Source organism: Amblyomma maculatum, chromosome 1 (assembly GCF_055883805.1).
Source record: "Amblyomma maculatum isolate TAMU_Amacu chromosome 1, ASM5588380v1, whole genome shotgun sequence".
NCBI lineage: Eukaryota > Metazoa > Arthropoda > Arachnida > Ixodida > Ixodidae > Amblyomma > Amblyomma maculatum.
In genome coordinates this window covers 347,954,104-347,968,550 of record NC_139344.1, presented here as the reverse complement: position 1 = coordinate 347,968,550, position 14,447 = coordinate 347,954,104, and the positions used below count along the sequence as shown (strand labels likewise).

The following is a 14,447-nucleotide window of genomic DNA, read 5'->3' as shown; positions in this document are numbered from 1 at the left end:
CAACAGGTACAGCCTTTGTCAAAAGTGTTAGAGCCCAGGAGGTCTGCTCTGAGCCGTGTAGTGGCGCTGATTTAGCACTGGTGGAGGTTTTTCCCATTGGAGAGGGTAGGACAAAAAATTTTCTTACCTCAAGGGATTCAGAGCACTCGAAATGCATTACAAGGCATACGAAGTGGCTCAGAAGCAGACCCCCTGGGCTCTACACGTTTGACAAAGGCTATAAAATCCATAAAACGCCTCGTTCCGTCAACCTGACTTTCAAGCTCAGCCAAGATCAAACTGGGACCTAGCCTGCCTAGCGACAAGTGTCGCTTATTGCAGTGTGCTGGTGCACGGCCACGTGACCTACTGACCATTTATGACCACATGACTAATTGCCCGTTTGACTAATTACGCTTCATAATTAGTTTTTTTTTTTTTTTTTTTTTTTTTCACTTTACAGATGTCGGTGGGCGCTGTATGAAAGAATCGTCTTTGAACGCAATTGAACTGTCCCTGAAGAGTGCTTGAAATTGAACGGTTTTTACAGCAGTGAAATTTAAAACGAACACCCCAATCGGCAGTGCAGCGAGTTCTGGAGAAAACTTCTCTCACCCTCAGCGCCTCCTTGGCGATGCACTCGACGCTGCCGTTGTACTCCTGCGGCGGCGTTGCGTGCGCAGCGTCGTCTGGCGGGGGGCACAGCATGTGATAGGGCACCGAACGGCCGTACTGGGCCACTGAGATGGAAATGCTCGTATTGCGGAAACAGCGCAGCTGGAGCTCCTGGCCGTCGCAGGCGAACTTCTGGAACGTCTTCAGCGTGCCCGATAGAAGAGCTGCAGTTGAAAAAGAAAGTACGAGGCAAAATGAGGAGAGAAAGCGATGACGGCAGAAAGTTTCACTGACGACAGATATGCTTGTACATGCGACTCGTGATCGCAGTCATCAGTCTGCACATGCAAGTCCTGCCATACTCAAGTGAAAGAGTAGCTACGCGTCTAAAAGGTCGTAAACAATCGATCCCGGATACATCGAACTCGCAGGATATCGCGAAATAGTACGGTATACTGATAATTCGATATTAAGGCACGCCAACATTTGAGCTCCTCTCCGACCCAGAAGCATGAATAAGATACATCCACACTACCAGCGCCCTTGCTGCAGCGATGTGCGGCCCGCCGACATACCAACAGCCCGCTGTTCACTGCGGATGCTGCGACCAGCGAGGCGAGGTGCACGCGCGCCCAGCGCCACGCTTGTCAAACGTCAAGCCAGGGGTCTAAAAGAGAAGCGAGAAGCTCCTCCACGTGCCGCTCCTTGGTGCGCGCCAAATATTTGGTGGAGACAGATAGGAGCCTCGGAGCCCGGAATGCTTCCGATCATAAGAGAGATTTAAATCTGTTATTGGTACATTATGAACAGAATAATACGTCGGTTAAAATACGGTGCAGCTGATATCTTCGTCTTAACCATCAGCGAAGCAGGCCAAGCGAGAGGCGCCGAAAGCCATTTGTCAGCAAAGCTGGCTTCACTGCGTAATAACCAATGCATTGAACTTTGGCTTCTCCGCATCACATCAACGTAGTGTTGAAAAAAAAGCACACCTTACTGATGCAATCGGACTCGACGTTCAGGTCGTCAAGCGCTTTTACAGTGTGAGCGCTGCCAGAAGGCGTTCAAGGTTGAGCAGCCGACCCAACACCGGGCGCGAACTGTGATCACAAGGGTGTAGTTAGGAGAAGCGCACCTCCAAGGGGCACAGCGCGCAGTTTGATGTATTGAGTGTTGCGCTGAGCGGGAGTTCGATAAACGTGAACGCCACTGGTATAATTGTGCAGTGAATTTTCAAGGGGACATTCTGAGAGCTCGATATAAACAGCCATTCGATATATCCGGGATAGACTGCAGTTTTGTGCTATGGTATGAGAAGACAATCTGCTAGAGCAGTCACTTCAGTCACGTAAGGAATATTGTGAAGTGCATAAATAGCATTGCTTTGGTTCTCAGCCACCTGATTCCTTGCATATTTTACAAGTTGGCTTCAATTAATATTGCACAACTCAGCTGTCAGATCCGTCGAAGTCTGCTGACGGTCTGCTAGCCAGTAACGCAATGACCATTAATACACAAAGGAAACAAACACTTCATCATTCTTACAACATTACTCAGAAAGCAGTTAACTCTTTGTATGCGTCTACCGTTATGATTAGTTAATAATTTATGGATACTAGTGGTCATAACGGCTATTGTTTATTCGAGCAAAGCGTCCGATTATTATTGAAGCTTTGCGAGCGACGGAAGAATATTGTGCTCAAAGGTTACACATTCAATTTTATTCAAAGCTTTTATAAACAACATTACCAAAGGAACTAAGTAAATAAAATAAAATCCACAGCCGCATACAAAGCGAACTTTATTAGAGTCGACATACGACCTCCAGAATGCGCAGGTCGCGCGTGTTCTTTGCAAGCAAGCATATAAGTCCCAAGTTCAGGACAAGTTAATATGATAACCTTTCTCCTCTTCGAGAAATTGGGAAGGCTGGAACTGCAAAGATCAGGTATGTATTTTCGGCGAACACAGTACGATCACCAATTTCGTACCAGCGCGTTTCCTGTACACTTAGTACGAATCTCTAAGGACACTTAGTACGAATCTTCAAGGTCATAAACAATTCGGCGAAGTGACACTGATACGTGCTACTGCCGCACGTATAAAACAGGCGGTAGCAAGGGCAGGCCCTGCGAATACTAAACAATTATATCCCTTCGTGATATTAATAGCGTTGTCCGTTATCGCCTTGGCAAAAGTTGCCAATGGCGCTGGACTCGATTTACAAATAAATAAGCGACAGAAATGCATCGAGCTTACGATGCCGAAGAGATCATTGCGAAAAGTCACTGCTGAAACAGAAGACACCCTGTAGCCCTTTCCACGTGCTATTTTGCAAGCTGGATGAAAGTTTCTCAACGGCTGTGCCCATTTTGAAGACTTATAATGGACACTTGGAGACTACGTACTCGGGTTATTATTAATATAGAACGAAATTTATTGGGAACGACGTCATCTCTAATCTCTCCACTCAGTCTTTCGTTTCCCTTCAGCCCATCTGGTTCCGTGTTGGATATAGCTAATCGGTCTTTGTCTCGCTGACTTCCCATCGTTTACTTTCCTATTACCCTTCCCGGTATTTCCCATGCTCTGGTTTCCAGACGCCAAAGCGCAAAGCCCAATGCTAGCAGGCGGAAGCAAATACCACTACCGTAGTCACAAGTGTCTGCCATTTGCAAACATTCGGGAAAGAAGGAAAATGTAACGAATAAACGAAAAAAGAAAAACAACTGCCGTTGCTGTCGCAGATCCGTCTCGAGCTCTGAGCCAGCCGCGTGGCCCGGCCATGATTGAGCATGTATACCCGACGCCAGAACCGCGTACGCTCAATCGGCGAAGGGCTCGGCGAGTCGAGGCCTCGGGCCGTGTATACGGAACGAGACCGTGAGCAAGGCGAGGAAGGCGCGCGCGTGCTCGCCTACCTACGTAGTACCGAGAGCGCAGATTCCACGCGAAAAGCTCGTAAAAGTAGAGACGAAACAGGCGGAGCGAGAAGGTGAACGAAACATAAATGACGAAGAGGTGTTTTTTTCGGGAGCCTGCGTGTTTCGAAGCGCTTAAGCACGGACTTGAACTTCCATCTTCGACTCCGCCTTCCTGGGGAGGTAAGGTTTATCGCTCATACCGAGAGGGCTGAGCTATATTTATACCGCCAGGGAGGTCGATGTATACAAGCAGGCTAGAGTGTGTACGTGTTGCAGTCACGGAAAGAAGCTCGTAGCGCCCAGTAAGCGGAGGATTGGGGCGCTGGAGGGAGCCCTCCAGGGTGCTACTGCGCATGCGCACATCGGCTTCTTCGCGCGGATTCCAAATACATTAACGAACAAACAAGCAAGGTCAAGTGCCGGAGGAAACACGCGAGGAGACAGTTTGGGGGTGAAAAATGTCGTGCGTAACAAAATAATAAAAAAATTCTTCATCGTAAATCAAACGCGCAGGAGCGGCGCTGCAGTGTCGCACGCTACGCCTGCGTCGTGTAAGCCCGAGGGTTCGGAGGAGCGTTGCCTGGGAAGTGCGTTAGACGTTTTATCTTACACGAGCGCCGAACCGCCAAACCATCCCTTACGCCTGTGGTAGCGGACATATACCATTCCTTCTGCTGACCTGAAGCTGACCTTGCTCACATAGTGCTTTAGAAGGCTGCGTGTATACGGAAGCTGTCACTTGTGACGTTGGTGATGTCCGGTCAGTAGCGTGTTTCGCAGCCATGAGATTCGAATTCCTTCCTTTACATCTGCACTCCCCCAATCTCGATTCAAAGTCAGCGGCTGTGGCTGCGTTAGGAGGCCTACAAACTGAGCTGAGCGAGAGAATAAATGAATGTTCATTAAAATGTGTAGAGACTGTACAATGCCCCAGGCGGTGCTGCAGGAGATACATTCCGTCAGAACCCCAGGGAGAACACGACAAGCAACTATATTCAACTCAATAACTTTAGGTCACACTTTAAAACAGCGTTCACTATTAAGCTGTTGGGTAAATATATTTTACTTCATTGATCCATAGTAAATAGCGCAAAACGACGGGATATAAGAAGAACATACAACACATATGCTCTGTGCATGGTGTCCTGATATTTAGCGCAATTTACGACGAATCATTACCAACCCTCAAAAATCGCTGTCTTAATTACCAACATCCTAAACTTGAATGCGTTAGTTTCGCGTTGCAGCTACCATCAGTGAGCACTTTTCATTCACAATAGTTGCTTCTTTAATCATCAAATTCAATGCAATGCTTAAACGTTTTTCGTGATTTTAGGATCAGATGCATCGAGAAGACTGATGCTCTACTTATGAACGTGTTGCCGCGTACAGCAAGCATTAAGTATGACCAGCCTCAGTACATTTCATCACAATCAAATCACAACCTTGGCACCAGGAACTCGTGTTAAATCAAGTGAATAAAGTCTCCCCCGATTTTCAAAAGTATTCATTCATTCACTCGCTTGCCTTCATGCATGTTGCACTTTTTTTCTTTCAGTGAAACCTGATTTCTATACTATCAGTCTTTATGCGCTTTTCTAGCTGTACCCTCCTTGTTAGCTTCTTTTACACTTGTGCTCCTCTATACGAGGTGATTGTCGGCATCCTCCTCCATTTACTTCTTCCATCATCTCTGAGAGCCCTCTAGAGGAGCACCCTAAACAACGCCCCGAACCATTAATCACTAGTGGCCCTAGAGGGATGCACGAAAAAAAGAGAGAGGGAGAGAGAGAGTGATGTACAAGCCAGAAGTGGGGAGGATGTGCAAAGGGGCGTGCTCAGAGCTGCCTCCGAGAAGTTTTTCACCCCGCACACTGCGCTTTTACCAGAGCAGAGAGGGACCAGAGCAGAGAGGGGGAGAGAAGACCGAGAGCCACCGACACCTCGGCGAAAGTACATTTATTAGAGCGCCCCCCGGGAATAGGCTGCAGCGCGCTGCGCAGTGACATCATGACGGCTGCGCTCTGCTGCCCTGAGACCCCAACAGTGAAATAAAAGTAAACAAACAAGCTATCAGAGGCTAGTAACAGTGGAGCTAGAAACAAGCCGCACACAGGGAGCGCGGCGAGCGCATATGCGTGTTAATGCGTAGTCTAGTTTCATGTTGCCGGGAGCGATACAAGGGAGGGAGGAAGGAAATGGACAGATGAATGGAGATATGATCCCGATGCGGCAATTACGAGGCCTCTGAACCGACGCCTCCACGGAGTATATAGTTGCGTTGTGTTCGCACAAACGCTGCGTAAATTGATGAGCTGAGCGCGGACTGCTCGTTCATGTCGTGCGTTACGAGGAAAGAGTAAAGACAATCGGCTCCTGTGGTATGATTCAGGACGGCCAGGTTATTGCGGTCATCTGAGAGCCTCGATAGTATGCTTTATTATTATTATTATTATTATTATTATTATTATTATTATTATTATTATTATTATTATTATTATTATTATTATTATTATTATTATTATTATTATTATTATTATATGGCGTAGCCGTTCCGCGTGCACAGGGCCGTGAAGCGGTTTTTTTTTTTTTTTTTTTTTTTTGTCGCGTGAATGGGCGAATATATATAAAAATAACCGCAGCGATCTCTACTGCAGAGCTTTTGGATTTCGGCATTTTTCCTTTCCAAATGTTGCGAAATGAAGGCGGGAATTATTTGCGCAACGTTATTAACTAAAATCAGGCGCATTTTTGTTGCTAGCTCGGTTAGCGCCCGCATGGGCCTCCTGCGTAGCATAGCATTCCAGTTGCTGCACCTTTGGTAGTCACGCAGGCTCAAACTCAGAGACAGAGATTCTGATAAAGTTTTCACCCCCACCACCTCCTTGTTTCGCCAGATAAGGAATCAGTTGATATCCCCGTATGGATGGAAATGAGATAGCTGCTCGCCGGCCAGTGTTGAAAATCGGATCAAATGACGGCCCAGTCAGTTACTAAACATTTCCGGGTGCAATAAGGAGCCAATAAAAAGGAAAAGGGTGCTTCGAGATATCGAGATGGTTCTACGGGCGTTGTGAAACCAGTGTTGGCTGATATCACAAAAAAGACGAGTCATGATAACTAGTAAGCTGGTCATGATAACTAGTAAGCTGGTCATGATAACTTGTAAGTTGTACCACGAAGTGAAGTGTAGTGACTGACGTTGCTTCGCGGCCCGCCGAAAACGCGCACTTTTTGGAAAAGGAGCGTGGCAGCGAAACATTGTTGCTAATGGCGCCTAGGATACTCGCAATCTTGCAATTCTAAAGAGTGATTTGGCTCCCACTAACAGCTGACTACAAGTTTTTCATTGCAAACTGGCGCTTAACTGCAGCAAGTAAAATGACTATTAGAAGTTCATTAACAAGCTTACTAATTAGCATAATTCACATTTTTCTATTGTTCACAAATACTGGCACTACGACGCAGCAGAAGGCAGTTTGATATCGCGAAAAGCCTTTTTTTTTTCTAATTCAGTGAATCATGCGGTATATGTTGAAATAACAAGACATACCTTCCGTTGGCCTTATGGATATCATGCCTGTACCCCTTTGATATGCTAGCCTACACCTCTTCCATAGTTTTGCGACCGCAAATGAAACAATATGGAGCTCTCTACAAGCGCACATTAGCACATAAGTTAACTGCTTCACAGAAACACTAACCGGCCGCAGGAGGATTGGCTTATTTTCGTAAAAACACGGCATATACTAATTTTCATCAAGCAATAAACGTCAGGCATGCAGCCAAGTCAACGTGCGACGCCGAAAAAAAAAAAAAAAGAGCTTGTCAGGTCAGCGACTCGTCGGCGCGATGTTTCCCCAAGCGTGAGTTCACAAGACCGACGATTCAAGTCTCACGCGTGAAGGGGTTGGCCAGATTGCTCTCAGAGGTACGGAAAAAAAAAAAATTCGCTAAAAAGCGACACGCAAAGCAGTAAAAAAATGAATAGAAGAGAGGACCTCGAATACACGCCACGCGCGAGAGACATTAATCCGGGTCAGAGCCCTTCGGTTTTTAGCCCAAGTCACGTTTTGCGCGACTCCTCGCGCTGCTTTCGTCGAAATATGAAAGGGAGGCGATACGGACGCCGCCGCTTTTCTCGGGAACATGAGCGACAATACTACACGTCATTGCGAAGCGCAAATTGCTCGGCTAACCAGAACGATACTCAGACGCTCTCTCGGCAAAGAAGGGTGGCATGCGACTACATTGTGCCTTTTTTTTTGTGTCCTCTAAACATTTGCATTACATGCTTGCTCAGGTACAAGCGCGCTCATATGTATACGCTCACTTTACATTCTACTTGGTATTCTTTGCGTTTGAGCTTCCGTGCACAAAATGTTCACGATATCGAAGCTAGAGGTTTATGTGCCACTCCAATGATTCGTTTCAGATTGTTCCGAGATTAACAGAGACCATAGCGCCATTTCAGCCTTGAGACGTTTTTTTTCCCATCATTACCAACTCGTACGCTCCAATTGCTTGCATATCACTTTCTACAGTGCCCTATATGGTGAACTTTTAATCTGGTTAATGTTAATCTGGTTAACGTCAATGTTAAAAGTGGGACATTGTTTTTTAAAGTTCCACTTATATTTGGAGCTCTTTTAATTGGTAAGCAGAACATGTCCGGGGCTGTAGTGCGCCAAGCCTCCATCAGCTTGAAAACGCTGTTTACATTATATAACTTTTTTGAAACTTCACGAAATGCTCTGAAATTCAACAATTTAAGTTTTTTTTTTCTCATTTTTTTTTCCTCTTTAATAAAGGCTGTTTTGAACTGCATCGCATTTTGCGGTAATTTTAGAAACTATTCTCACATGACTGCCAGTACAACTTCCTTGCCCCAAAAGGACAACTACACAAGCGTAAAACGCAATGACCACATTTTTCCTTTTAGACGACAGCTTCTTACCTGCCTAACAAAACACGAACCAGATGGTATCTGATTCTATCAAAGAAAAAATAAATACAACATCCCAAAGCCAAGTGACCCAGCACACGAAGCACTGGTACCAGTAATGCTAACGGCCACCGCACATCCAACCGCAAGGCCAGAAAACTGCGCACCGAACCAACGAACTGGAACCCTTCGGTCATTGCTGCCTGAGAAAGAGTCAGAATAAAGTCAAGCGACTAGTCCACAGACGAAAATTAGATGGCGCCGACAAAAAGAAAATGAAAAAGTCCACTAAGCAAGAAGAGCCGGTTCGAAAGAAGTAGGAAGACTCAAAGGTCATAAACTCGCGCTCCCTGCCGCGGCAGCAATGCCGAGCGTTTTCTCGACCCTTGTCTATCCGGGAAAAGCCTACAGCTGATCCCTCTAGCGGAATAGAACGCCGCAGATAGGGCGCGGACTCATTTTGCAGGAAACGACCGACAGGGCAGTAGCCACTGCTTCGGAATGCATAGTCGTGACAGGCGGCTCTCTTCTGGTGTTCCACTGGACGCAAGCAAAAGAACTGGCTGCGGTGGCACACGATCAAGCGGTGATATCTTCACAACAGGAGCGCGAACAGAATGCGCCGATAAGACGCTGGCGGAGTCGGCGGCACGCACTCGGAACCGGTGTGGTCTGCGGCTGATGAAGAGCTAGCTGCTTGGAAGATACCAGAATAGTTCCCACGAAGCTCGCAAAGAAAACACCTCGACAGCCCACCCGATTGAAAACTCTCAAATTTCGGCTATTTTCTGTGAAATTTTTCTCCCCACCCTCTCGCTGTCGCTGCAAAACCTGATGCCCTCTATAGGTTAAGTAAACTGTTCGCTTTTTAAAATGCTATATTTTGCTGGCAATTTTTTGTTGATGAAGGCGTGGGTTGCTCAGTTAGTTGGTGCATATTCACGAGAGAGAGAGAGAAAACAGCAATAAGAGCAACGCTTGCACTGGGAGTGGACGGCAGAGCATTGTCCCCGCGTCGCCTTTAAGTGTAAGCGTTTTTTTTAGCTATATTTTTACTTCATTCTTAGTATTCTAGGCTGCTAGTTGATTCCGCTTAGTTATAGTCTAAACGGCAACAATTGAGTCAACTTGTCCACTTCATTATTTCTGTGAAACTAAGAACTCACGTTCACTGAGTGTGCTGCAGAAAGGCCAGTGAGGTGTTCTGAATATTGAAAGATTTACAGCAAAAGTATTTCATGTGAAAGCTAGGTGAATCCGGAGTTCTCATTTTGAGGATTTTTGTGAAACGCATTCACTCTACGGCTTATTGTTTTCACTCGACAACCGCCCAAAATTCGCTTCCAGACCGGCAGGGAACCTGAGAAGAGAGAAATTAGTATAAAATGCACCGAAATAGAAAGGCCAAAACAATAATGACTCCCAAAACGGCGACTGTCAAACCTTATCTTCATTCAGCTGTACAACGTAAGCAATGGTAATAGTATATATACGCCCAAAAATAACAAGCTGGTAGTAGAAGAAAGAAAAATAGCAGGGGTAAACTGAGCGTACCAAATAACCGAGAGAGCAGAAGCTGGCCATTTAGGAAGAAAAAATGACCAAATTACAGTGCAAGGAATCATTCGAATAAGAATTATCTGATATTTAGCTATTCTAAAGAGTAAATAATCGCTTCCCAACACCACAAAAGCGCCCCAATCAAGTCTACCGTGATTGTCATATACACAGGCCGCGCATTCTGATCAAACTTCCCTGGTCACATTGTACTCCCGGCCCTGGCCCTATTAGCATGCTTAATGCAACCCGGAAAAATGAGAATGAAGAAGCCAGTATACAAAGTGCGTTCGGGTCACCGAAGAAAGTCAGGACCAGGGAAGACCACGTCCCTGCAGTCGACGATTGAGCGATCGTCGCCGGGACTCTACCAATATCCCGCGGATATAAGAGCGCAGCGCCGTGCCCCTGTTTGGGCCCGAAAGAAAGGAAGGGCTCGCTATATAGATTCCCCCCTATAGCTCGGACAGCCGTGGCGTAACTGCTTCTTGCCGGGGTCCGGTCAATGCCGAGGCAAGACCACCGGCTCTCGGCGCTAATGCCGCTGCCAGAGCTGCGTATGACACCGACCGGCAACGATTCCGTGCAGCACAGGATACGCTGCATAAGGGATTGTGGTTGGCACAAAAAAAAAAAATAATAATAATAAATCTCATCGCCGAAATGACGTCGCTCCGCGCTTGCCCGTTCTTCCGCTGCATCCGTCATGCTAGAGAAATACACATAGCCATCTGCGACATCTGTGGTCGTTGTGGTGAGAGGTACAATGCGTTAATGAAATTTGCGCATGGCGAGAGCAAAGTAAGACGCCCTAGCTGAAATTACTGCCTTTGCACGTGATAGGCTTCGGCGGAGAGGCTGGTGTGGTCTTGAGCGACCTTACATTCTCGATTAACCGGAACCGCTGCTTTTCCTTCACAAGTGCAAGTTTTTCTTCGGAACGGCAGGCAATCCTGATAACATAAGCGATATCGATAGTAGTCGATAGTATATCAATTTCAGCAGCTACTTTTTCATATATCGCTCAATTCCCCAATCGCCCTGTTCACAGATTTACGTTCGTGCGAAAGAGCATGAGAAACGGCGATCATACTGAAAACAAAAATAAGACTACCGTTTACGTGACCAGTAAAAATCGTGACAGATTTAGCCTTGAGCAGCTCTCGCAGGATACGTCAGTCCTCCAAGGTGCTCAGTTTCGCCCTAAACAAGTTGCACACCTCGAGTGCACGGTCCCCTTACACCCTTTGTTGCGCATACCACAGCCACAAATTCATTTATACTTGCATATAGTCCCCAACTGCAGTGCGACGGCTAGCAGTTGGTAAATAAACCATGACCTTCAATGTAGCAAGTAGCATTTTATTAGACGCTCGGAATCATTGTTAGATTTTGTTTGAACTGATGTTAAATTGATGCGAGTCTACACTGTAATTTACTGTGGGACAACTGCTGCCATGTATGGGCCCTCAGGCACTCTTCAAGCTGTTCTAGAACAGCTTTTTCGCCTGAGGGCCTTCAGCCTCGAGTTGAATTGAATTGAATTGAATTGTCATGAGCTATAAGGTGCACACATATTCAAGGAACACTCAGCCCACGTTTTGGAATGCTACTGCTTTACACTCCAATCTTCAAACCGGAGCAGACCTCTGAAGCCACGAACGAGCCCGGAATACGCATCGTCCTCTAAGGTCTCGGGGTTTGAATAGAAGTCATCCGCTGGAGCACACCTTTCGCTTTGCTGAGCGAGAAGACGTCTCTGTATCACCGAATGGAATACGTCATAAGGAAGGCGAATAAGGAAATCAAACCGTCGTAGGAACCAGACGGGCAGCATTCGCGGACTCATTCCGCCGAACAAGTTTACGATCAGTAGAAATCCGCAACGCTCCTGCATGTATAGAAGACTGCCTAAGAGAGTACAATAATTACGTTATGTCAAGAGAGCACGACGCCCACGTGCTTCGCCACCGCTGCACAAAATGTGTAGTCAGGCGGATAAATCCCATCGCGTCGTTAACAGACCCCCGACCCCAAGCCGCAAAAGAATGAATTGCGGGGAAGCACTCTGTTCTCTGTGTTTGCTGGTTTTTCTCATATACACCCTCGACAACTGTCGAGGGAAAGGGTACCAGTCTAGCAGGGAACCGATTACGCCCCAAAAGATGAGGAGGAACCAAAGGGAGGATGAGGATAAGGCTAAATCTCACCGAAGCTAAATCTTTTCCAAGCGAGAGTGCCGCGGGCGGTATGACGGTCACGTCTCGTTAATGCCCACTTTATGGAGCGCGGAAATTCGTTTTCGCGACTCCTCTTCGGGCTCGTTCACACGCTCACTGGTGGCGCCCTCATCGCTCTCTTCCTCTCTTTCGATTCATAGCCGCCGCCACAGCCACCGGAGCGGAGGCTTCTACGGTGGCAGCTTTGCCTTGATTTTACCCCCCACCCCCCCTTTCATTTTCTTCTACGTCAGGATTCTTCCGCCCAACAATTTTCTTTTCCTTACATTCAGAGCCTTCTTGTTCTCGAGTCTTGTTTTTTTCTGGCGGCGTACACGCACTTGCTTTCTTCGCAATCCGAGGCAGCTTCGCGCACCGGCGGGCTCTGTCGGAGCTTTAATCCGTTTACGGAAATTGGTCCGAACATCTTTTTTTCGGGCTGCGTCGTGAAGGAGCTCTCTCTCGCGCTCTCTCTTCTTGTCGGCTCTAGAGCTCCACGCTCTTCCACCACTTCGCTCTTATCACCTCCGCCGGTGTACCTCTGGGCGACTTTTACGGCCTCACTGAACACGCGAAGAAGTGGTCCGCGTTTAGTTGCGTCCGCGCACTTATGCCTGCAAGTCGCTCCTAGAATTTACTTCACCCGCCTGCTGATCGCCTTAAGCATGTGTACGGCCGCTTCGTTTCCGGTGAAGTACGGACAAACCTTGGGGTGAGGGATCGATTGAGAGGAGCTCATTCGAATGGGAGTAATTCTTTGAGAAGCCGCCGGCAGCAGTGCTTGACATCCCTCGTCGACCTTTTATTTTTCTTTTGCAACGAATTCAGCTCACCTTTCTGAATCCTTGTTCCATTATTCGACTTGTACGCCCCCATGTGCAGTTAAAAAAAAAATAGAAAAATGCTTTTCCGCTCTAACAGTCCCTCCACATGCGTGTAAGCGCTTGTCTGAGTATTTATAGTGCATATACTAAAGAGAACGCCGTGAAGCTGGACCAATTCTGAAAAGTGAGAACATTCTTAGCCACATATGATTCAAGAATTAAGTGGTGAACACATTTAAAAGAAGCCCTAACACCTGTGGCATCGACGTACTGTCATGACGCCACGGTCAATCACCTTGCTCCCATTTGCGATTTCACGCTAACAGGTAGAAATAGCTGTGAAAGGTGAGAATGCCTATAGGCTATGTTCAAAAAACGAAGTTAATACGACGCGGTCTTGTCGGATTCATATAAACGCGGCTAGAGTCCGCTGAATCACCGTGCGCCTGCCACCCGCCTACGATATCATGTTAGCAGGTGGAAGGCAGTTTTACGGTTATTGAGTCCTGTCAGGTTATAACCAATACAGTGAACGCTACGATAACGAAGTCATCGAATCTTTCCTCCAGCAAGAGGCGAACAAGTGAGCGTGATACACCGCCTGCTGGCTAAGGCCGCAACTCGATTTTTTTTTTATTGGGACAGATTGTCGTTTGATAAAAAATAAGTAACACACAAATAAATGTACACGCCGGATTCCCGAAGAGAGTTCAGCAACATTCTCGGCACTGAGATCCAAAGATCCAATCTTCGCAGAACGTTCAGGGAGCTCGTCCTGTAGCCTTCTGGTCCCTCGTCTCTTGTACAGCCTCCTCCACTTCTACCTACAACATGGTCACTGCTTTCAAAGTGTCATTACGTCCGAACTGTCCGCACAGTAATGCTAACTGGCAGTCTATGTGAAGCAGCACTTCCGGGTTTCTCTGTGCCTGCATCGCTTTGCATCGATATGCACCTAGGTTGGACGTAATGTTGGTTTGAAAGCAGTCACCGTGTTATAGCTAGAAGTGGATGACCCTGTACACCGTTTTTTTTTTTTTTTAATGCGATCCATCTTCAATATCTCGCGATCTACCTGGGAGTGGTCCGCATCGAAAAGAGCATTCCTTCTGGTGGGCGCGCGGAGACGGACTGGTCCAAGGAAGGCGCCAAGTCACAGGCAGGAGCGAGGCAGAAGGGCCAGTATTCACCCAAGCTGGCATGAAACTGTGCCGGCTTCGGCAAGACTACAGCAGAGATCAGTTTGCACCCACTCACAGCCCTCCAAGGATGTGGCCACAGGTGGCACCCTTCGCGGCCGCCTAATCTATGACATGTGCGTCCCTCACTGCTGAGCCCCGGATGGGCAACATAGTCATTACCATTGTCATGGCAAGATGAATTC

General features: G+C 47.1%; 1 protein-coding gene across 2 annotated transcripts in view; it reads right to left on the bottom strand.

Moving 5' to 3' along the window:
- The window catches only part of LOC146207696 (protein eva-1 homolog C-like), a 270,089-nt gene that overhangs the window by 29,067 nt on the left and 226,575 nt on the right, over positions 1–14,447 (bottom strand). For both annotated transcript variants that reach the window (XM_084589788.1, XM_084589782.1), the window contains exon 2: positions 595–818. In XM_084589788.1, the coding sequence (XP_084445914.1) occupies positions 595–818 (224 nt within the window). The remainder of the gene's footprint in view (positions 1–594; positions 819–14,447) is intronic.